This window comes from Papio anubis, chromosome 11 (assembly GCF_008728515.1).
Source record: "Papio anubis isolate 15944 chromosome 11, Panubis1.0, whole genome shotgun sequence".
Classification (NCBI taxonomy): Eukaryota; Metazoa; Chordata; class Mammalia; order Primates; family Cercopithecidae; genus Papio; species Papio anubis.
Window position 1 is genome coordinate 30,491,901 of NC_044986.1, and position 25,387 is coordinate 30,517,287.

General features: G+C 43.5%; 1 protein-coding gene across 7 annotated transcripts in view; it reads right to left on the reverse strand.

Moving 5' to 3' along the window:
* CNNM2 (cyclin and CBS domain divalent metal cation transport mediator 2) overlaps positions 1-20,083 on the reverse strand; it is a 165,543-nt gene extending 145,460 nt beyond the window's left edge. For 3 of the 7 annotated variants that reach the window (XR_004176905.1, XR_004176906.1, XM_031652105.1), the window contains exon 1: positions 18,279-20,083. Coding sequence is in view for 5 of the 7 variants with exons in the window: in XM_031652105.1 (XP_031507965.1) it covers positions 18,279-19,899 (1,621 nt within the window). In the remaining 2 variants the exon portion in view is untranslated. Of the gene's footprint in view, positions 1-10,180; positions 10,397-15,647; positions 16,378-18,278 lie in introns of those variants that run through there. The other 4 variants (XM_009215270.4, XM_009215271.3, XM_009215269.2 and 1 more) reach the window with 4 other exon arrangements.
* Positions 20,084-25,387: the final 5,304 nt, after the last annotated feature.

The window sequence follows — 25,387 nt, forward strand, 5'->3', positions numbered from 1 at the left end:
AAAAACATACTTCCTCCCCTAAACCCACCATATTGAAAGATAGTCACTGTTAGCTAATATTTTGGTAAATGTTCTTCTAGTTGTAGCAGGTTAATGTATGTATATATAAACAAGCAAATAAAAACATAAAAGAGCAAACCCAAGCAGAAGATGGTCCACACAATATGATTAAAAGAGTATTTTAGTCAATTGACTTGTTTCCAGCAGAATCTCACCCCTCTCCACACCCAATCTCCCCCACCCGCATTGCACCAAAAAAAAAAAAAAAAAAGCAAGAGTTTCATTTTGTCTCTGTTTACCTAGAACCCCAAACCCTCAAGGATCAGACTGATGATAGCAAGATGAAAAGCAGTGAATAAAAGGCAGGGTTTTTTCTCCGCTCATTTATCAACTCCACAGAGATGAAATTATTCCTGCCAAACCTTACATCAAGGAGGTACACTAATGACTAAAGGAAATAACCTTGAAAGAGATAAGAAAGCATACTATATTGTTCTAGTTGTTTTTAGTTTTAATTTTTACCTCTGAAGACCTGCTCAAATATTTCCATCTCTTGAATGATTCTCAGGGCTGTCTAAATCCAAATGCCACTCTGCAGAGGTTCTCAGTTGAGTCAGCACATTGTTTCTATGATTGCAGATGGGCAAATGGAAAAACTGAGGCTTTGCACACTCCCATAAAGATCAGATGATGCCCTCAATCTGTCTTTGCTAGCATGGGAAAACATTCTCCCTCTCAGATTACCAGCCCCCCACCCCCACAGCACCGAAAAAAAAAAAAAAAAAAAAAAACCATAGAGTTTCATTTTGTCTCTTCTAGTTACCTGGAATCCAAAAATCTCAAGGATTATAGTGCTAGGCCAGGCACGGTGTTTCATACTGAAACACTTTAGGAGGCCGAGGTGGAAGGATTGCTTGAGGCCAGGAGTTAAAGACCAGCCTGGGCAACACAGTGAGACTTTGACTTCTACAAAAAAAAAAAAAAAGTCAGGTGCGGTGGTGTGTGCCTGTGGTCACAGCTATTTGGCAGGCTGAGGCGGGAGGATCACTTGAACACTTGTAGTCAACTGGGGCTGCAGTGAGCTGTGATTGTGTCACTGCACTCCATCCTGGGCGATAGACTGAGACCCTGTCTCCAAAAAAATTCTTTTTTAAAGGACCATACTGCTCATAGCACTAAGAAATGCAGAGTAACTGAAAGTCAGGGTTTCTTCTAGTCTTTGCAAATAAAACCAAAGGAAACCCTTGATAAATTGATGCGGAGAAGAAAGATATTACAAAAGTTTTTTGTTGTTGTTGTTTGTTTTGTTTTTTTTGAGGTGAGGTCTCCTCTGTTGCTCACACTGGAGTGCAGGGGTGTGATCACGGCTTACTGTAGCCTTGACCTCCCGGCTCAAGTGACCCTCCTACCGCAGCCCCCCAAATAGCTAAGACCACAGGTATGCACCACCACACCCATTTTCTTTTTATTTTCTGTAGAGACAGGGTCTCCCTATGTTGTTTAGGCTGGTCTTGAATTCCTGGGCTCAAGCAATCCTCCCACCTCCCAAAGTGTTAGGATCACAGGCCACTATGTCTGGCCCAAAATCTTTTTTTTTTTTTTTTTTGAGATGGAGTCTCGCTCTGTCACCCAGGTTGGAATACAGTGGCACAGTCTCAGCTCACTGCAACCTCCACCTCCTGGGTTCAAGCAATTCTTCTGCCTCAGCCTCCCAAGTAGCTGGGATTACAGGCGCCTGCCACCATGCCCAGCTAATTTTTGTATTTTTGATAGAGATGGGGTTTCACCATCTTGGTCAGGCTGGTCTCGAACTGCTGACCTCAGGTGATCCGCCTTCCTCAGCTCCCAAAGTGCTGGGATTACAGGCATGAGCCACCATGCTCAGCCCAAAATCATTTTTAAACTTTTTATTTTTAGACACAGGAGTCTTATTCTGTCACCCGGATGGTGTGCAGTGACACAATCATAGCTCGCTCACTGCAGCCTTGAACTCCCAGGCACAAGTGATCCTTCCACCTCAGCCTCCCAAGTAGCCAGGACTATAGGTATGTGCCACAACACCTGGTTTACAAAACCATTTAGGTATTAGCTAGTCTTTCTGTGCTTATCTCCAATCCCAAGTCCCTAGCCTGATAAAAAGCCACTCTAAATAGCAGAAAGAAATAGATTTGGCCAGTGGCTCAGGCCGGGCACAGTGGCCTAAGTAGAAAGAAATAGATTTGCTTTTAAATTCCTAAGCTCCAGCCAGCCATATTTTTTGTCTTGACTGACATTTTATACAACCTATTTCTTCTTTTCCTATCTAAACTGGGATAGAAAATTTACTCTTTTATGGCAGGCATGGTGACCAGCCCGTAATCCCAGTGTTTTGGGAGGCTGAAGCAGTAGGATTGCTTAAGGTCTGGAGTTCAAGATCAGCCTGGGCAACATAGCAAGACTCTCTCTCAAAAAAAAGAAAAAAAAAACTTAAAATAAGCTGGGCACAGTGGCAGGAACCTATAGCCCTAGCTACTTTGAAGGCTGAGGTGGAAGGATCGCTCGAGCCCAGAGTTTGAGGCTGCAGTGAGTTATGATTGTACCACTGCAATCCAGCCTGGGCAATGGAGGGAGACCCTGTCTCAAACACAAACAAACAAAAACGCAGAAGTGCCTGATGGTGTATATCTTCCCAATTCCATATCCGTTTCTTCCTGGATTAATCCTTGGTTTTGTGTCAGATAGTTAATACATATTTATGTGCTAATGAGACCCTGTCTCAAAAAACACTTACTCTTTCCTATCAAATTTCCTAAATGACTGTCAATAACCAATTGTGGATATTTCAATATCTACATATAAAAGTGGCAAGTAAAAATCCCTACATTTTTTAAAGAAAAAATAAAATCCACCATGAGCAAATGAAAGAAGTAAATGTAAGATAACCTCAACCAACTCATGTTTTTTAAAAGCATTTTTCTATTTTAAGAACCATTTGTCACCTAACAAGTTCTGTAAGGTTGCAGGATACAAGATTAACATACAAAACTCACTTGTATATCTATATACAAGCAATGAACAATCTGAAGATAACATTAATAAAACAATTCCATTTTTAATAACATCAAAAAATAAACAAAATACTTAGGAATAAATTTAACAAAAGGATTACAAGCACACTGAAAACTATAAAACATTGTTGAAGGAAATTAAAGAAGACCTAAATAAATGAGATGACATCCCCGCTCACAGATGGAAGACTTCGTACTGTTAACATTGTAATACTCCCAAACTGATCTACAGATGCAATGCTCCTATGTAAATTCCAACTGCCTTTTTTGCAGAAATGGGCAAGTTGATCCATGAAAAATTCACATGGAAATGCAAGGAATCCTGACAGCCAAAACAATCTTGACAAAGAAGAATAAAGTTGGAGGACTCAAACTTTATTACAAAGCTGCAATAATCAAAACAGTGTAGTACTGACACAAGATTAAAGATCAGTGGAACAGAACTTAAGGTTCAGAAGTAAACCCTCAAATGTAGGGCCAATTTTTTTTTTTTTTTGAGACAGAGTCTCACTCTGTCACCCAGCCTGGAGTGCAGTGGTGCAATCTCAGCTCATTGCAACCTTGACCTCTTGGGTTAAAGTGATTCTCCTGTCTCAGCCTCCTTAGCAGCTGGAACTACAGGCGTGCGCCACCCACCACGCTGGCTAATTTTTGTATTTTTAGTAGAGACGGGGTTTCACCATGTTGGCCGGGCTGGTCTTGAACTCCTGACCTCAAGTGATCCACCTGCCTCAGCCTCCCAAGGTTCTGGGATTACAGGTGTGAGCCACTGTGCCTGATCACCAATTGATTTTTGACAAGTATGTCAAGACAATTCAATGGAGAAAGAATAGTATTTTCAACAGACAGTACTGGGACAACTGAATATCCACACGCAAAACAATAAAGTTGGACCCATGCCTCACACCATATATAAAAATTCAAAATGGATTAATGACTTAAATGAAAGAGCTAATACTATAAAACTCTCAGAAGAAAACACAGGCATAAATCTTTGCGACCTTGGATTAGGCAATGGTTTCTTAGCTATGACATCAAAAGCATAAGCAACAAAAGAAAAAAAATAGGGCTGGTCGCAGTGGCTCACGCGTGTAATCCCAGCACCTCAGGAGGCCAATGCTGGAAAATCGGTTGAGGCCAGGAATTCAGGACCACCCTGGGCACATAGTAAGACTCCGTAGCTCAAAAAGAGGAAAAAAAAAAAAGGAAAAAAAGACAAGTTGGACTTCATCAAAATTAAAACCTTTTTCTGCTTCAAAGGTCACTACCAAGAAAGTAAAAAGACAACATATAGGATGGGAGAAAAATATTTGCAAATCATATATCTGACAAGTGACTAGTACCCAGAATATAAAAAGAACTCTTACAATTCAACAATAAAAAGACAAATAATCCAAGTTAAAAATGGGCAAAAGAACTGCATAGACATTTCTCCAAAGAAGATACAGAAATGGCCAATAAGCACATGAAGAGATGCCCAACTTCATTAGTCATTAAGGAATGCAAATCAAAACACGATGAGATACCACTTCACTCACTAGGATGGCTATCTTTTTTTAATTTTTTTTTTTTTTTTTTTAACAATAACAAGCCGGGCGCGGTGGCTCAAGCCTGTAATCCCAGCACTTTGGGAGGCCGAGACGGGCGGATCACAAGGTCAGGAGATCGAGACCATCCTGGCTAACACGGTGAAACCCCATCTCTACTAAAAAAAATACAAAAAAAACCTAGCTGGGCGAGGTGGCGGGCGCCTGTAGTCCCAGCTACTCGGGAGGCTGAGGCAGGAGAATGGCGTGAACCCGGGAGGCGGAGCTTGCAGTGAGCTGAGATCCGGCCACTGCACTCCAGGCTGGGCGACAAAGCAAGACTCTGTCTCAACAAAAAAAAAAAAAAAAAAAAAAAAAAAAAAAACAATAACAAGAGCTGGTGAGGATGCTGGAGAAATTAGAACCTTCATACATTATTGGTGGGAATGTCAAATGGTGCAGCCACTTTGAAAAACAGTTTGGAAGTTTCTCAAAAAGTTAATAGAGTTACCATATGATCCAGCAATTCTATTCCCGTGTATATACCCAAGAGAATTAGAAATACATGTCCATCACCAGGCACCGTGGCTCATGCCTGTAATCCCAGCACTTTAGAAGGCCGAGGCAGACGGATCACCTGAGGAAGGGAATTCAAGACCAGCCTGACCAACATGGAGAAACCCCGTTTCTATTAAAAATACAAAATTAGCTGGCCGTGGTGGTGTATGCCTATAATCCCAGCTACCTGGGAGGCTGAGGCAGGAGAATCACTTGAACCCAGGAGGCGGAAGTTGCGGTGAGGTGAGATCGCACCATTGCACTCTAGCCTGGGCAACAAGAGTGAAACTCCATCTCAAAAAAAAAAAGAAGAATGAAAGAGGGAAGGAAGGAAGGAGGGAATGAGGGAAGGAGGGAAGGAAGAAAGGAAGGAAGGAGGGAAGGAGGGAAGGGAGGAAAGGAGGAAGAGAGGAAGACATGGCCACACTCTAACTAAAAGACTAACACCTGGCCTACAGAAGGGCTTCTAAGACTCTGCTCCAGCTCTATGGCCAGCTTGCAATAGGTTGGTTTTCTGTGCCTTTAGTATTGCTCATTATTTAAAACAGCCTTCATGAAGACATACCAAGCAGGGGCACTGAGGCAGAAGCCCAGTACAGACCAATGGAAGGAAGGTAGTTGTAACTCACACACTTTTAAGTTGCTCAGAACTCACCCCAATAACATGCCCAAACTAAATCACAGTCCTACTCTAAGAGACCACTGAACTATCTTCAGACTAGGTTGGGATTTGTTCGAGAATGCAACGTGCACACCAGTGTTCACAGAATCATTATTAACAGGCAAAAAGTGGAAACAATTGAAATGTCCATCAACTGATGAGTGGATAAACAACATGTGGTATATCTATAAAACTGAGTATTTGGCCATAAAAAGGAATGAAATACTGATACATGCTACAACATGGATGAACCTTAAAAACATGTTAAATGAAAGAAGACAGCCACAAAAGGCCACATTTCATTTACATGTGATATGAAATGTCCAGAATAAGCTAATCCATACAGACAGTAAATTAGTTGCCAGGGGGAACAGGAAATGAGAAGTCACTGCAAAGAAATATGGAGTTTCTTTCGGGGTGATGAAAATGTTCTGGAAGTAGGCAGTAGTAATGATTGGACAACCTTGTGAATATACCAAAAAGCATCAAATCAGATACTTTTTTTTTTTTTTTTTTTTTTTTGAGATGGAATCTCGCTGTGTCACCAGGCTGGAGTGCAATGGCGTGATCTCAGCTCACTGCAACCTCCATCTCCTGGGTTCAAGCAATTCTCCTGCCTCAGCCTCCCAAGTAGCTGGGACTACAGGTGCATGCCACCATGCCCAGCTAATTTTTGTATTTTTAGTAGAGACGGGGTTTCACCATGTTGGCCAGGATGGTCTTGATTTCTTGACCTCGTGATCCACCTGCCTCGGCCTCCCAAAGTGCTGGGATTATATGCATGAGCCACCACACTCGGTCCTTTTTTTTTTTTTTTTTTTTTTTTTTGAGACAGGGTCTTGTTCTGTCGCCCAGGCTGGAGTGCAGAGGCCTGATCTCGGCTTACTGCAACCTCCGTCTCCCAGGTTCAAGCGATTCTCCTGCCTCAGCCTCCCAAGTAGCTGGGATTACAGGCGCACACCACCATGCCTGGCTAATTTTTGTATTTTTAGTAGAGACGGGGTTTCATCATGTTGGTCAGGCTGGTCTTGAACTCCTGACCTCATGATCTGCCCGCCTCGGCCTCCCAAAGTGCTGGGATTACAGGCGTGAGCCACCACGCCCAGCCAGAAATCAGATACTTTAAAGGCGTGAGTTTTAAGGTATGTAAATTATATCTCAATTTTTAAAATTTTAAAAAAGAACCAACTGTTTCAGCAGTAAAATGTTCCTCAAGAGAAATGGAATGAGTTCCTTAATACAAGCAATCGTTAGTTTTCACAAGATCAGGACTCATAATGTTCTTAGCAGATTTGAATTTTTTCCAGGTATATCATGTACAAAGTTAACAAGGAGATTTTCACAAAGATTGGCTATGATCACCCCACCCTAATACATCAACTACTTTGACTTTTTCCATGTTACCTTCCAGTGTATACACATGTATATATTTTTGCATGTCTATATTCCGTGCAAATAATCAGTGCAAGTTTTCCCATATTGCTATGTGGCTTTCAAGATGATCACTGAATGGTTGGAAATAGTTCACATTTATAATTTTCTTAACTGTTTCTCCTCCATGCCTTGCCTTGAAGTGCTAGATATTTATTTCCAATTTTTCACTGTTTCCAGATAATGCTGCCATACATATACAACATAAAAAGCTAACAGCTCTTTTCTTCTCTTGGATCACTGAATTAAGATTTCCAGTGGAAAAAAAATACTAAATCATTTTTATGACACCTAGTTGCCTTCCAAAATTATTATAAATTTACACCGCTATAAGCAATACAAACTTGCTATATTAGGCACTACCATTTTTTATACTTTTTATGCAATCAATGTTAAAAGATTTTATCTTTTTTATCTTCCTTTAGTCTTAAAAGCTTTTGGTTATTCAAGGGCTTCCAAAATCCACAAGCACTTTCTTTTAAAATGCACACCAATGTTCATAGCAACATTATTCATAATCGCCAAAAAGTGGAAACTGTCTAAATGTCTATCAATAGATGAGCGGATAAACAACTCAAAAGATGTCTTTTTCAGTTGCTTATGATTAAAGAGAATGAAGAATTATTTTAAACACAGTATTCTTACTCTAAGGAAAGTAGAACCTATAATAAATTATTCTGTTTTCCTTAAAAATATATATGCATGTAGTCACCTTGTCAACTGCCAGGAAAATAACAAAGCTTAGGATCCAATCACAATAAAAAGGAAAAGAAAAAACCTGTAATAATTAGCCACTTTTTTTTTTTTTAAGAGACATTATCTTGCTCTGTCACCCAGGCTGGAATGCAGCAGTACAATCACAGCTCATTGCAGCCTCAAACTCCTAGACTCAAGCAATCCTCCTGCCTCACCTTTCCTAAAAGCTTCCTAAAGTACTGGGACTACAGACATAAGCCACTGCACCCAGCCTAGCCACTTTTTTTTTTTTCTTTTTTTGAGATGGAGTCTGACTCTGTCGCCCAGGCTGGTGTACAGTGGCACGATCTTGGCTCACTGCAACCTCAGCCCCCGGGTTCGAGTAATTCTCCCACCTCAGCCTCCTAAGTAGCTGGGATTACAGGTACATGCCACCACGCCCGGCTACTGTTTGTATTTTTAGTGGAGACTGGGTTTCACCATGTTGGCCATGCTGGTCTTGAATTTCTGACCTCAAGTGATCCACCCACCTAGGCCTCCCGAAGTGCTGGGATTACAGGTGTGAGCCACCACGCCCAGCCAGCCTAGCCACTTTTAGATTTCAACACCAATAATAATTATAAGGACACATGCCAAAGTATCTCTCTTGACTATCAGGCTCTAGTTAAGAGAAAGACCAAGAACAACTGTTATGGTTTGAACGTGTCCTCTCAAAAATTCATGCTGAAACTTAATCCCCATGGTAGTGCTATTAAGAGGTGGGGCCTTTTGGGGAAGTGATTAAGTCATGAGGGCTGTGAACCAGTGCCTCGTAAAAGTGCTGGAGGGAACTAGCTTAGGCCCTTTTCACCTTCCATTTCTCTGCTATGTGAGGATGCTGTATGAAGGCTCTCACCAGACACCAGTGCCACTGTCTTGATCTTGGACTTCTCAGCCTCTAGAACTGAGAAATAAATTTCAATTATTATTATTTTTTTTTTTTGAGACGGAGTTTGACTCTTGTTGCCCAGGCTGGAGTACAGTGGTGTAATCCTGGCTCACTGCAACCTCCACCTCCCAGGTTCAAGATATTCTCCTGCCTCAGCCTCCTGAGTAGCTGGAATTATAGGCACCCGCCACCACGGCCAGCTAATTTTTTGTATTTTTAGTAGAGACGGGGTTTCATCATGTTGGCCAGGCTAGTGATCTGACCTCAGGTGGTCCACTCGCCTTGGCCTCCCAAAGTGCAGGGATTACAAGCATGAGCCACAACGCCTGGACAATTTCTATTATTTTTAAGTTACCCAGCACAAACGGACTAAGGTAACAACCAAGAGCCTACAGAAAGAATTGTTATAATAAAAATGCTGGTTAAGCACAAAGTGCCAGGTACTGTTAGAAACATTTACATATTTATTAGCACAATAATTCTTTTTTTTTTTTTTTTTGAGATGGAGTCTCGCTGTGTCACCCGGGCTGGAGTGCAGTGGCCGGATCTCAGCTCACTGCAAGCTCCGCCTCCTGGGTTTATGCCATTCTCCTGCCTCAGCCTCCCGAGTAGCTGGGACTACAGGCGCCCGCCACCTCGCCCAGCTAGTTTTTTTTTTTTTTGTATTTTTAGTAGAGACGGGGTTTCACCATGTTAGCCAGGATGGTCTCGATCTCCTGACCTCGTGATCCGCCCGTCTCGGCCTCCCAAAGTAGCACAATAATTCTTACTAAGTACCATATGAGTTAGAAAATATCCCCATTTTACTATGAAAAAAACTTAGGCTTAAAGAGAATAAGTTACTTGTCCAAAACAGATCCAGGAAGAGCCCATTGTTCTTAACCCCTGCATTAACAGATGCTATCCTCCCCACAGCATGTGAATTCAAAAAGAAGCACTCCTACCTCAGAATGACAGCAAGGGAGGGTTAAATATGATGACATGAAGATCTCACCGTCATTATAGCAGTGTTTATGTTCAGTCATAGCACCAATGTAACACAGGGAGAGGGTTTGGCATCCCCATTATCCATCAACACCTAAGTTAGACTACAAACATCTAGTTCCTCCTTCCAAAGTCTGCCACTGCCCCCTCCTTTATTTTTTTGAGACAGAGTCTCACTCTGTCGTCCAGACTGGAGTGCAGTGATGCGATCTCAGCTCACTGCAACCTCCGCCACCCAAGTTCAAGTGATTCTCCTGCCTCAGTCTCCCAAGTAGCTGGGAATTCAAGCACCCACCACCACGCACAGCTAATTTTTCTGTATTTTTAGTAGAGACAGGGTTTTGCCATGGTGACCAGGCTGGTGTTGAACTCCTGACCTCAAGTGATTCGCCTGCCTGGGCCTCCCAAAGTGCCAGGATTACATGCATGAGCTACCACGCCCAGCCAACTGCCACCCCTTTTTATCCCTGGAGTTGCCAATGTCTGTGATGTTGAAAGAAATAATGCTTCTTATTGTCTCTTCTTTTCAATGTTGGTATGATTTGGGGTTTCTTGTTTGTGAGTTCTGAGAAAAAAAAAAGATGAAAAGACAATACTTTAAAAAACTGTATTCAATCCTAGTGATCCACTTCCACGTGTTTGAGTTTAATAGTACTCTGTATATGTCATGCAAATCTTAGTGAATTGGAAGTTTACTATCAATAACATACATATACATATATATATATATATTTAGAGAAAAGGACTCATTTGAAAAATATATACCACTTTATAAGTAACTATGCATCTAATTACACTCCACAGGTTTGCTCTTAAAAGTTTATGTAAGGCTGGGTGTGGCGGCTCACACTTGTAAACATAAAATTTTATATTTAAAATAAAAGGAGGGGCCAGGCATGGTGTCTCACGCTTGTAATCCCAGCACTTCAGGAGGCCGAGGCAGGCAAATCACTTGAGTCCAGAAGTTCAAGATCAGCCTGGGCAACATGGCATGACCTTGTCTCTACTAAAAATACAAAGAAAATTAGCCAGGCGTGGCGGCAGGTGCCTGTAGTCCCAGCTACTCGGGAGGCGGAGGCAGGAGAATGGCATGAACCCAGGAGGTGGAGCTTGCAGTGAGCCGAGATCGTGCCACTGCACTCCAACCTGGGCAACAGTGTGAGACTCCATCTCAAAAAAAAAAAAAAAAAAAAATTAGCTGGGTGTGGTGGCATGCGCCTGTGGTCCCAAGTACTCTAGAGGCTGAGATGGGAGGACCACTCGAACCTAGGAGGTCGAGGCTTCAGTGAGCTATGCCAGCACCACTGCATTCCAGCCTGGGTGACAGGGCAAGACCCTGTTTCGAAAACAAATAAATAAGTAAAAGCAGGAAAACCCACAGAACAGTTCAGTCTGTTTTGTGGGTTTTCCTGGTTGATGATATTTTAAATTGTGATTAGATTTGTCCAATAATTAAAATTAACCAGCCCCTCACAACAGTTAAGAATGCTTCGGGAAAGACAGTGTGTAATCCCCATAAAAACCAAGAGAAAACGCAGACAAGGTCCTTTCCTGCTTCATCCAGCTCCTACTTAGTCAGAGCTGGTATTTAACTATGGTCTCTCCTCACCTAAATGTCTATGCTCAGACTTCGGTGATCCTAGTAATGCAATAACTTCTATAAATCAGCATGATTCTCTGTGAGAATTTCACTTATTTGTGAAAACGGGAGGGGTGTGGCACAGAGGGTACACAGATGCACGAATAGGACATGGGCTTCAAATGCTTTGATGAACATTTCCATGGAAATTTTACAGATCTGTATGTACTGTGAACAGAAATGAAAAGTCAAGGAAGCTTCACCCCCACAGTCCTAACCAAATCCAATCATCATTACTCCCATAGAAGAAACAATCAATGAGAAAATAAATCATTAAGGGATATCTAAAATAAGTTAGATCAAATAAAATATCTTCTATTTAATTACCTGAGGCTTCAAATAATCTAGATATCAACACTAATTTCCTAAAATACCCTGCTAGTCTAACCACAACAAAGTAAAAAACTTAAACTAAAAAAAAATTAAATAAAAATGAACTCAAACACTTGGACTTATTTTCTATATAATAAAATGCTTGTCAAAAATTGCTTGAATCCAGGGTGTCTAAAATATTGACAGGAAAATCACAAGACAAATAAAAACCAATAGTAACACTGACTATTTGCTTTTTCAATGTTGCTGCTACCTTCATCTCTGAATAAGTTGGGACCAGAAGACCAGCCTGCTGAAGCAGGAAGAACTCTAATCTAGAAGTCAGGGACAAGGGTTCTAGTTCAGTTGATGCTACTAGCTAGGTAGGTGGCCCTAAATAGGTCATTTACTTTGTTTTTTCTCTTTCCCAGGGTTTACCTTCCTTAATCAAGGGGCTGACTAACCAGTTTCTCCTAAACTCACCTAACCATAAGAAGTACACCAGGGAAACTGTAAATGACATGGATTCCAAAAGCCCTTTCCCAATTCAGGAGGTCTCTGGGTGAGGCCTAAGACCTTACTCTTATTAAGTGACCCAAGTAAATCTTTTTTTTTTTTTTTTTTTTTTCTTTTGAGACAGAGTTTCGTTCTTGTTGCTCAGGCTGGAGTGCAATGGTGCGATCTCAGTTCACCGCAGCCTCTGCCTCCCGGGTTCAAGCAATTCTCCTACCTCAGCCTCCCGAGTAGCTGGGATTATAGGCATGTGCCACCATGTCCGGTTAATGTTGTATTTTTAGTAGAGACAGGGTCTCTCCATGTTGGTCAAGCTGGTCTCAAACTCCCAACCTCAGGTGATCCATCTGCCTCAGCCTCCCAAAGTGCCTGGATTACAGGCGTGAGCTACCGCACCTGGCCCCAAGTAAATCTTATCATCAGGTAAGTCTGACAAACACTGGACTAGATAATCCTCAAGTTGCCTGCCTTCCAGCTCTGATTCTGTACTATCTGGCTATCTCATAATGATGTTCTAAAAACACACAAAATTACATTCATTTAATGTATGTTACTGCACAAAAATAAATGTACAAGATCATGAAAACAAATATATCCACTCCCTGTGACACCATTCATACCTTTAAACACTAATTAAAAACATCTTCTGGCCAGGCATGGTGGCATGCACCTGTAATCCCAGCACTCTGGGAGGCTGAGATGGGAGGATTGCTTGAGGCCAGGAGTTCAAGACCAGCCTGGGCAACATAGCAAGACCCTAACAAATACTTATAAAATAAATTAAAAAAAAAAAATCTTCCTAGATTCAAGGCAAATACAACACTTAATTTGGTGAGAAAAAAATGTATTTAATATTAAGCTCTCAGTATATTAATATGGAGAGACTTGCTGAGTTATAGAAAGAAATTACCTAATATCTTAGGTGAAAACTATACAGTGCATTCTTTCCTTGAAGAACATTATCTGGTGATCCCACCTGTTCCTAAGAAAAAGCTAGAAAAGAGGCTGGCTAAGTCCCTAGCAGCTGTAAATAGCATGCTCTGCAATACTGGAATGCAACTGTTATAAAGCTAAGAGAAAAATAAGGAAACAGTAACTAGTTACGAATGCTTCAAATGCACCTCAGCATAGACAACTGGGTGGCCCAATCTTTTGTGAGGACGGTTTTGTCAGGTGAATGGAGAGCCTCTAACATGCTTTCCACACACAAAGGTGGCAGCCTTTCATTTTGCTTTTCCTTCCCCTACACTACATTGCTGTAGTTTTTCTAAAATTCTCATAATCCTCTAGTGGTATTTACTGAATTTATTCTCTTATTTAGATTTGTAAGTAACTATAAAACTAACATACACAAAAAAAGAGAAAGGCTCCTTGCATGGAATACAGAGAGCAGAGTTATGTAATGGATGCTCATTAGCAACCAGTTATACAGATAGATTCAAAAATGTAAATAAAAACCAAGATTAAAACACAAAACTGAGTTTGACCAATTACTATGTGACCCTTGCAACAGATAAGAAACCAACAGTGAAACATATTACATAATTTAGCCATGGGAAAAACAGCTGTAGAGCAGCCCATGGAAGAAGCACAGTAGTATAGCACAATGTTAGTACAAAACATTTCCAAAATGAATTTTGATGCTTGATATGCAAATGCTGTCAACACAATTCTTTAGACTTAGGATCACACAGGCCAAAAAACTGATTTGTTTTAATGGCAAAAAAAGGGGACACCAGTTGTCATGCACAACACCACAGAAGCACTGGGTTTAAAGTCATATATATGTTTAAACACATTTTTTTTTCTATTGCCCAGCAGGCTCTGAGGCAGTGCTGAGACAAAAGACTAAACCTCACACTCAGTAAAACAGAAATGTCAAACCAGGATCAAGGAGAGCAGCATAAGAGAGAGGTTAAGAGAGCAGGTTCTGGTGTCACAAAGACCTAAGTTAAAACCCCAAGGCACAAATTACTGTGCAACCTTGAACAAATCATTTCACCCAAGTCAATTTCCTCATTTGTAAAATGGAGATAATACTTCATTCAGCCATTGTGAAATTTAAATGTGATTCATACAAAGCCCTAGCCTCTATACCTGGCATAGAATACACAGGTAAGTAGTAATTATCACCATCATCATGAGCAAACTGTAAAATTAGCACAATTACTATCTCAAATAAAACCAAGAGTTTCCTGGTAGCCAGAGAAAAAAAAGACAATCACAGTCTGAATCCAGCCTGGGCAACATAGTGAGACCTTGTCTCTTGGGGGGAAAAAAAAAGGAAGAAGAAAGAAGACATTCACATATACTAATATAAATGTGGCTTTTCTTCCCACATTACAGAACATTTTGTTTCCTCCTCCCTAATAAAGAATAACTCAGACTAATTCTGTACAACTATATATAGGAAAGTCTTCAATATAGAACTTCTTAATTAGGAAGGACAATTTTGTTTCTTTTTTCTTTTTTTTTTGAGACAGGGTCTTTGTCCCCAAGGCTGGAGTGCACCATCTCAGCTCATTGCAATCTCTGCCTCCCAGGCTCAAGGGATGCTCACAGGCTCAAGGAATCCTCCCACCTCAGGCCTCCCGAGGACCTGGGACCACAGGTACACACCACCACGCCCTGCTAATTTTTGTATTTGTTTTAAGGACGGGGTTTCACCAGGTTGCCCAGGCTAGTCTCGAACTCTTGGGCTCAAGTCATCTGCCCACCTTGGCCTCCTAAAGTGCTGGGATTACAGGCATGAGCCACCATGCCTGGTCAAAAGGATAATTTTCAATGAGATCTGGATTTATGATCTAACTGGTTTGGGGAGGTACAGTTGGTATTGTGGGGGGTGTTTTGTTTTTTTTGTTTGTTTGTTTGTAAATGAGGAATTTAGAAGAGAGGTAGAGGAAGAAAAAGTCTTCAAACCATTCAACACACCATTATTCAGTAGAGAAAAACAATAGAAGGTTGATTGTTAACATTATGTCATAATTGATTTAGAAAATGAACACACGAAAATCAGGTAAAATGTTTTAACTCAGACATAAAGGTCGGGCATGGTGGCTCAAGCCTGTAATCCCAGCACTTTGGGAGGCTGAGATGGGCGGAACACGAGGTCAGGAGATGGAGACCATCTTGGCTAACACGGTGAAACCCCGTCTCTACTAAAAAATACAAAAAACTAGCTGGGCGAGGTGGCGGGCGCCTGTAGTCCCAGCTACTCGGGAGGCTGAGGCAGGAGAATGGCGTAAACCCAGGAGGCAGAGCTTGCAGTGAGCTGAGATCCGGCCACTGCACTCCAGCCTGGGCAACAGAGCAAGACTCCATCTCAAAAAAAAAAAAAAAAAAACAACTCAGACATAAAAAAAGAACCAATATAACTGACAGTAAGGTTAAAGTAACCAAACTAATTAAAAAAAAAAAAAAATCCAAGAAAGGGAAGGTGAAAAAAATCAATTATTCCCATAGTTTAAGTAACAAATATCCATTCTGTCCTTTTAAGATCATGGCTTAAATTTCCCATTTGCAACCAACTATCTTTGCCTGCTCTTCCGAATGTGCCACTAGCTTGAATGTATGTCTTTAACTTGGACTATCTTCTTAACCAAATACATCATTCTGGTTAAAGACAAAAATAAAATCTTGTACCTTATTATTTTTCTAGAATTCATGGGGAAATATTAGTAATTCCATTATTTAAAGAATACATTTCAAAAAAATACTAAGTGGTAATTCTGAAGGAAAAAGAGCTCCTCGTGAAAATAAATCCATCAAGAAAAATTGTTCAAGGTCAATCAAGCACAAATTTCAAAATAATACAAATTTTGAAATTTTGAGTAGGGGCAGGATTAAGGAGCTGTGAGGTGAAAAATGAAATTCTCAAGGTAAAAAGATACAGAAGTGAAGAAAAGACTTCAGCAAGAAGTACAAACTAGTGTCATCAATTCATGAGTAAATGTGCAAAATTCTAAGTAATAAAAAACTCAAGCAATCACTCACCTGTATCAATATTGGGGAATTTAGCAATAGAAAGACTTTTAGGGGCATTTCCAAACATTCCAACATATCTTTCTGTATTACAGATATTACTGCAAAATGAAAGAAGTTAGATGCTCTAATTAACAACTTAATGGTGAAAGAATGACACCCCCAAAAGAAGCTATGTCACCTAGAGATACTGGACATTTTCTTTTTACTATTTAAGAAACCAGAAGAACCTCCTGCTTTTAAATGCAAATTTACCAATCTTCAAAACACATTCTGCTCTTTTCCTTTGTATAAAAATTACTGCAATGTGGCCGGGCGCGGTGGCTCACGCCTGTAATCCCAACACTTTGGGAGACCGAGGCAGGCGGATCACAAGGTCAGGAGATCGAGACCATCCTGGCTAACATGGTGAAACCCTGTCTCTACTAAAAATATAAAAAATTAGCCGGGCATGGTGGCAGGCGCCTGTAGTCTCAGCTACTTGGGAGGCTGAGGCAGGAGAATGGTGTGAACCTGGGAGGCGGAGCTTGCAGTGAGTGGAGATTGTGCCACCGCATTCCAGCCTGGGCAACGGGAGCGAGACTCCGTCTCAAAAAAAAAAAAAAAAATTACTACAATGAGATCCTGTTCTAAAGAGGGCATCATTCAACCAGAAAAACGGAATTAGGACAACCATATGCTCTTTGAGTATGTTCAGATCATCATATCCAGTGAGCTGTCACTAGGTACATATCACCTTCTTCAGAGGAGAGACTACTACCAGTGATCAAAATTCTATTTGAAGAAGGAAAACTTGGTTTTGAGGACTATCAGGTCACGAAAGTTTACATACACATTTCAGTACCCGCACATGCACTAGCATCATAATAATTCAAAAACTCAGCATCTCTTGGTTTTCAAATAACCCTATTTGAAATAGTGGAAACATTTTACTGGAAACATTCAGAACTTCAATAATAATAGTACAAGTTACTATTTACCTGTTCATTATATGGTCAAGCGAACAAATACCACAATGCAAGAAATGATGTGCTGTATAATTTCTCACCTTGGAACAGTGAAAGTTGACGGAGACATACTTCAGTTTACTGTATCAGATGACCAAGGTGGAAAAAAAGAACACTTAGACTGAAAGAGTCAAGAAATAAATAAGCCCCAATAGAGGGATTCATCCCACTGTTAAAGGTGCAAGCTTTCTGCCAAAATCACACTTGGTTTGGGCAACTGTAACTGTTGTCAGATAAATGTAAACAAATAGTGAAGAAGGCTACGGGACATACAGCCTCTTCACAAAAGGCTGGCTAACCGCTAGTCTTTCCAAGTTACATATTAATAATTTTAATTTAAAACAACAACAACAACAACACTTTTCTAGCTAAGAGAAGTCACATCGAAAATGGGTGATTTTTTTGGTGATACTTAGTTTACCCCACCCCTTACCCTCAAAGGCAGACCTCAATCTTCCCCGTAAGTTGCCAGGCAAGCAGGAACAGAAGCTATAGAAAATGTACTTCGATCTTTGAAAGGCCAGTGTGGATGTTTAAGGAGAAGGAAAACGACTGCACTGAGTTTACAAAAGCTATTTACATGTTTTCCAAATGCCTGTGATTAAAGTCAACCAAATGGCATGGCATCAGCCAGCCCCTACCTTCACCTACCCACTGAGAACCCAGACAATGAAGGCGGCAGACCCCTCAAGCACAGAGGCCCCACACACGGAACCAAAAAAAAAAAGTGTCATGCACAGAAATTACACAGCCTGCTTTTTGATAATGGTAAAAAGTAAGTGATGGCAGTCTTGTGCTTTAAAATAACCTAGTAGCAATTACTAGTTCAATCCATCCCCAAATCCACGCCACCCTTTCAACTTTGCAATTAAGAGAAAGAAGGAGAAATCCCGGTCAACTCGCCTTGGGGGGTTGGTCTGAGGGTAGAGGGCTCAAGTAGGGAAGAGGATGGAGAGAGAAAGAGCAAGCCAATGAAAGAGACCAAAATTTCCCACCTTTCTTAAATTCTTCCAGCATAGCGTCCAACTTGGTGTCATTGAAAACAAAGTGCAAGGGGTGGTTATAAAATTTGGTGATGGTTTTCAGGGGAGTACAGTCATCTGGATCCACGAAGGCCAAGTCTTTGACGAACAGCAGGTCCACGATATTGGAGCGCTCCCCTTCAAACACTGGAATGCGGGTGTAGCCGCTCTCCATGATCTCAGACATGGTGTTGAAGTCCAGGATGGCTTCGCCAGTGATCATGAAGCAGTCCCGGAGTGGGGTCATCACGTCCTCCACCGTCTTGGTGCGGAGCTCCAGCGCCCCTTGGATGATGTTCAGTTCCTCCTTAACGAGGTCGTTGTAGGGGTCGGTGACCCGGAGCATCTCCAGCAGTTTTTCCCGGTTATAGACGGTGCCTATCTCCTGGCCTAGGACGCAGTCCAGCAGCTTGCTGACCGGGTAGGAAGCGGGGAAGGTCATCATCATGAAAAACTTGGTGAGGAAGATGGTGTTGGCCCCCACAGCCAGGCCGTGGCGGGAGCAGATGGCCTGGGGCACTATCTCCCCGAAGATGACGATGCCGATGGTAGAGACCACCACGGCCACGAGGCCCGAGCCGGCGATGTCGTCGAGCAGGATGGTGAGCGTGGTGTTGACCAGCACGTTGCCCAGCAGCAGTGAGCACAGCAGGTAGTTGCCCTGCCTGCGCACCGGCTCGATGCGCTTGGCGTAATTCTTCTCCTTCTCCGTGCCGCAGTTCTGCACGATGCGCAGCTCCATCGGGTCCAGGGCCATGAGCCCCAGGTTGAGGCCACTGAACATGCCCGACAGGCACAGCAGCAGCGAAATGAAGATCACCTGCAGCCAGAAGGGCAGCAGGAATTTCTTCTCTTCGCCTACGATCATCTTGGTGTCCTCGCCGTCGTGGTAAATCCAGGTGGTCTCGGCCCACGGGGGTGGCGGGAGCCCGGCCACCCCCGAGCCGCCCTTGCCCCCGACGGCGCCACCCGCGGATCCCGAGCCGCCGGCACCCAGGGCGGGCGTGGAGAGCGACGTGCACAGGTAATAGGACTTGCTCTTCTCCATCTTGCGTAGCGGTTTGATCTCGATCTCGATGATGCCCGAGGTGCGGCGGTTGAGAATGATGTGGGGCAAGATGATGATGTCTGAGGTGCGGATGCCGCAGCGCTGGGGGCCGCTGTCCGGCTCCGGCGGCGCGGGGCCCCCCAGCCCGCGCTCCCCCGGGCTGTGGCGCCGCCGCTCGTGTTCGGTGAAGGCGATGCGGGACCACGTCTCGTTGTTGATGTTCTGCCCGTACACCCGCAGCTTGACCCGGGTCCGTTCGCTCACCCGCAGCGCCCCCCCTTCCATGAACGACACGTCGTTCGTGTCCTCCAGCCGCAGCCCGATGATCACCGTCTCTTCGTTCTCGCCCACCGCTGCGCAGCCGCCCGCGCCGCAGCAGCAGCTCAGCAGGAGCAGCGGCAGCAGCCGCCCCGCAGCCGCCTGCAGGACCCCCCGGCCGCGGGCGCTGAGGCTGCGGCGCGCCGCCATCTTCCAAGTGGGCAGTGCGGCGGCTGCCTGCCCGCCCGCCATCTTTACTTTGGGTTCACAAGCGCCACAGCCAATCATAGGGTGGCTGCTCCAGCTGCGGCTTCATCCTTTCCACCCGGCGGCGCGAGCGCAGGTACCTGCCCCTGGGCGAGACTGCAACTGACCGTCCGCGGCCAGTGCTCAGCAGTTCGCCTCCCTGACTGACACTGACTCGACCTCGGCCAGCTGAGGAACCCCGAGGCTCGCGGGAGGGGACAGAGGGAGGGAGAGGAGCATCGGCTGCTCCCGCGAGAGGCAGGCCCACTGGCCAATCACAAGCGGGCGCCCGCCCTCCCAGCCAGGGGGCTGGAATGGGGGCGTGACCGTGTGCCGTTCCGCGAACCAATGGCAAGGTAAATGGGTGGGGCGATGAGAGCCACCGTCCCCCTCTGCACGCCAAGTTTCCAACTGAAAGGCGCGTGACTCTTGTGTATGTGCGAGGGGAGGGGGCGTGGCCAGCTGGGACTCGAGAGCCAGTCAAAGATGAGAGTTGTAGGAAGGGGCGTGGCCTCCGTCCTGCTGCCAATGGGAAGGAGCCGTCCCCGGGGCCCGCGCTCCCCGGGGGACCCTGTAGTAGATCCGGGAGCCTGGACCGGCTAGGTTTGGACTAAAGCCCTGCGGCGCAAGGCGGCAGGTTCCCGATGCACTGGCTTGCTGGCTCTGCAGTTGTCAGTTCGTGGGCAGAAAGCCGCAGCGCCCTCCTGCCCCGGAGGCCCGAGAAGCCAACTAGAGGTGGCTTGGGATGCACACAGCCTAAAAAGCCGGGGCACCGGCCGCTGTCCCCAACTCTACGTGCGCGGCGCTCCGCTGGGGTAAGCGGCGTCGGTGGCCCCGGCACAGCTGCCGACCAGCAGTCCTCGCGCCTCAAGACTCCTAGGGTACGCGCTCTCTGCGGCTCGCGATCACATGGCGCCACCTGCGGGCCGCAGGAGCGCCCTGCAACGCTTTCCAGGTCCGCGGCATACCCCGAAAGGTGTACAGAAAGTTACGGATGGCGCGGTCAGAGGGACAGTTCCCCAAATTTGCTAGTCATAGAACCCCTACATATTATTACTAAAAGTATATACTTCCTAGACCCTTTCCCATATTTACAGAGTGGGAAGGGCCCCGAATCTGTATTCCCAACAGGAACCCAGGCAAGTTAAGGAAATGGGAGGGCGGCAAGCATCCTATCCTAAGCAGACCCACAGAGGCTCATTCTTAATCACACTGGCCAAACTCTGCTAGGGTCATAGGTCACTCAAGAGCAAAAAGTTCTGGAAACCTAGCTCCCCAGTACTCCCAGCGTCACCTGGAGGTGACGAGGTAGCAAAGTAGCTGTCAAATTGATCTTTTCCTTGAAACTTAAAACATTAAAAATGTTTAATGTTTCTCTACCTCTTTTGTATTCTACAAGCACATTCCGCCCCCCCCCCCCCGCGCTGCTTTTATAAATGCATCAAACGTCTCTGATTAATTTCTGGTATGAGTAATTTCTGGAATGATTGCAGTGGCCTCCTAACTGATCTTCCCTCTTCGACACCTGCTCCTTTCCCTTCTTAACCCAGCAGCAAGTGATCTTGTCCATGAGATTCTGTATCTCCCTTGGCTGAAACGCCTCCACTGGCTTCCCATCTCATCCTAGAAAAAGCCAAAGTACCTACATCATCCTAGTAGGCTCAAAGATCTGCTACCTCTCGTTACTTCTCGGACCTCATCACCTGCTGTTCTCCTAGTGGAAGGAGACAGATAATAAGCCAAATTAATTTCTCTCCAAGCTGTTTCTCCATCACTCCAGGGATTTTCCCCTGCGAGACTTTGCACTTGCTGTTTGTTTCCTGGGCTTAAGATGTCAGCATAGAGGGCACAGTAAACAATAAACGCAGCAGAAGCCTCTGCAGACGCAAACAATTCTGTCTGACAGCTTTGAAGAGAGCAGTGGATCTCCCAACACGGAGGCTGAGATCTGAGAAGGGACAGACTCCCTGCTCAAGTGGGTCCCTGACCCCTGAGTAGCCTAACTGGGAGACATCCCCCACTAGGGGCAGTCTGACACCCCACACCTCACAGGGTGGAGTACACCCCTGAGAGGAAGCTTCCAAAGCAAGAATCAGACAGGTACACTCGCTGTTCAGAAATATTCTATCTTCTGCAGCCTCTGCTGCTGATACCCAGGCAAACAGGGTCTGGAGTGGACCTCAAGCAATCTCCAGCAGACCTACAGCTGAGGGTCCTGACTGTTAGAAGGAAAACTATCAAACAGGAAGGACACCTACACCAAAACCCCATCAGTACATCACCATCATCAAAGACCAGAGGCAGATAAAACCACAAAGATGGGGAAAAAGCAGGGCAGAAAAGCTGGAAATTCAAAAAATAAGAGTGCATCTCCCCCGGCAAAGGAGCGCAGCTCATCGCCAGCAACGGATCAAAGCTGGACGGAGAATGACTTTGACGAGATGAGAGAAGAAGGCTTCAGTCCATCAAATTTCTCAGAGCTAAAGGAGGAATTACGTACCCAGCGCAAAGAAACTAAAAATCTTGAAAAAAAAGTGGAAGAATTGATGGCTAGAGTAATTAATGCAGAGAAGGTCATAAACAAAATGAAAGAGATGAAAACCATGACACGAGAAATACGTGACAAATGCACAAGCTTCAGTAACCGACTCGATCAACTGGAAGAAAGAGTATCAGCGATTGAGGATCAAATGAATGAAATGAAGCGAGAAGAGAAACCAAAAGAAAAAAGAAGAAAAAGAAATGAACAAAGCCTGCAAGAAGTATGGGATTATGTAAAAAGACCAAATCTACGTCTGATTGGGGTGCCTGAAAGTGAGGGGGAAAATGGAACCAAGTTGGAAAACACTCTTCAGGATATCATCCAGGAGAACTTCCCCAACCTAGTAGGGCAGGCCAACATTCAAATCCAGGAAATACAGAGAACGCCACAAAGATACTCCTCGAGAAGAGCAACTCCAAGACACATAATTGCCAGATTCACCAAAGTTGAAATGAAGGAAAAAATCTTAAGGGCAGCCAGAGAGAAAGGTCGGGTTACCCACAAAGGGAAGCCCATCAGACTAACAGCAGATCTCTCGGCAGAAACTCTACAAGCCAGAAGAGAGTGGGGGCCAATATTCAACATTCTTAAAGAAAAGAATTTTAAACCCAGAATTTCATATCCAGCCAAACTAAGTTTCATAAGTGAAGGAGAAATAAAATCCTTTACAGATAAGCAAATGCTTAGAGATTTTGTCACCACCAGGCCTGCCTTACAAGAGACCCTGAAGGAAGCACTAAACATGGAAAGGAACAACCGGTACCAGCCATTGCAAAAACATGCCAAAATGTAAAGACCATCGAGGCTAGGAAGAAACTGCATCAACTAACGAGCAAAATAACCAGTTAATATCATAATGGCAGGATCAAGTTCACACATAACAATCTTAACCTTAAATGTAAATGGACTAAATGCTCCAATTAAAAGACACAGACTGGCAAACTGGATAAGGAGTCAAGACCCATCAGTCTGCTGTATTCAGGAGACCCATCTCACACGCAGAGACATACATAGGCTCAAAATAAAGGGATGGAGGAAGATTTACCAAGCAAATGGAGAACAAAAAAAAGTGGGGGTTGCAATACTAGTCTCTGATAAAAACAGACTTTAAACCATCAAAGATCAAAAGAGACAAAGAAGGCCATTACATAATGGTAAAGGGATCAATTCAACAGGAAGAGCTGACTATCCTAAATATATATGCACCCAATACAGGAGCACCCAGATTCATAAAGCAAGTCCTTAGAGACTTACAAAGAGACTTAGACTCCCATACAATAATAATGGGAGACTTCAACACTCCACTGTCAACATTAGACAGATCAACAAGACAGAAAGTTAACAAGGATATCCAGGAATTGAACTCATCTCTGCAGCAAGCAGACCTAATAGACATCTATAGAACTCTCCACCCCAAATTAACAGAATATACATTCTTCTCAGCACCACATCGTACTTACTCCAAAATTGACCACGTAATTGGAAGTAAATCACTCCTCAGCAAATGTACAAGAACAGAAATTATAACAAACTGTCTCTCAAACCACAGTGCAATCAAACTAGAACTCAGGACTAAGAAACTCAATCAAAACCGCTCAACTACATGGAAACTGAACAACCTGCTCCTGAATGACTATTGGGTACATAACGAAATGAAGGCAGAAATAAAGATGTTCTTTGAAAGCAATGAGAACAAAGATACAACATACCAGAATCTCTGGGACACATTTAAAGCAGTGTGTAGAGGGAAATTTATAGCACTAAATGCCCACAAGAGAAAGCAGGAAAGATCAAAAATTGACACTCTAACATCGCAATTAAAAGAACTAGAGAAGCAAGAGCAAACACATTCCAAAGCTAGCAGAAGGCAAGAAATAACTAAGATCAGAGCAGAACTGAAGGAGATAGAGACACAAAAAACCCTCCAAAAAATCAATGAATCCAGGAGTTGGTTTTTTGAAAAGATCAACAAAATTGACAGACCACTAGCAAGACTAATAAAGAAGAAAAGAGAGAAGAATCAAATCGATGCAATTAAAAATGATAAAGGGGATATCACCACCGACCCCACAGAAATACAAACTACCATCAGAGAATACTATAAACACCTCTATGCAAATAAACTGGAAAATCTAGAAGAAATGGATAATTTCCTGGACACTTACACTCTTCCAAGACTAAACCAGGAAGAAGTTGAATCCCTGAATAGACCAATAGCAGGCTCTGAAATTGAGGCAATAATTAATAGCCTACCAACCAAAAAAAGTCCAGGACCAGATGGATTCACAGCTGAATTCTACCAGAGGTACAAGGAGGAGTTGGTACCATTCCTTCTGAAACTATTCCAATCAATAGAAAAAGAGGGAATCCTCCCTAACTCATTTTATGAGGCCAACATCATCCTGATACCAAAGACTGGCAGAGACACAACAAAAAAAGAGAATTTTAGACCAATATCCCTGATGAACATCGATGCAAAAATCCTCAATAAAATACTGGCAAACCGGATTCAGCAACACATCAAAAAGCTTATCCACCATGATCAAGTGGGCTTCATCCCTGGGATGCAAGGCTGGTTCAACATTCGCAAATCAATAAACATTATCCAGCATATAAACAGAACCAAAGACAAGAACCACATGATTATCTCAATAGATGCAGAAAAGGCTTTTGACAAAATTCAACAGCCCTTCATGCTAAAAACGCTCAATAAATTCAGTATTGATGGAACGTACCTCAAAATAATAAGAGCTATTTATGACAAACCCACAGCCAATATCATACTGAATGGGCAAAAACTGGAAAAATTCCCTTTGAAAACTGGCACAAGACAGGGATGCCCTCTCTCACCACTCCTATTCAACATAGTGTTGGAAGTTCTGGCTAGGGCAATTAGGCAAGAGAAAGAAATCAGGGGTATTCAGTTAGGAAAAGAAGAAGTCAAATTGTCCCTGTTTGCAGATGACATGATTGTATATTTAGAAAACC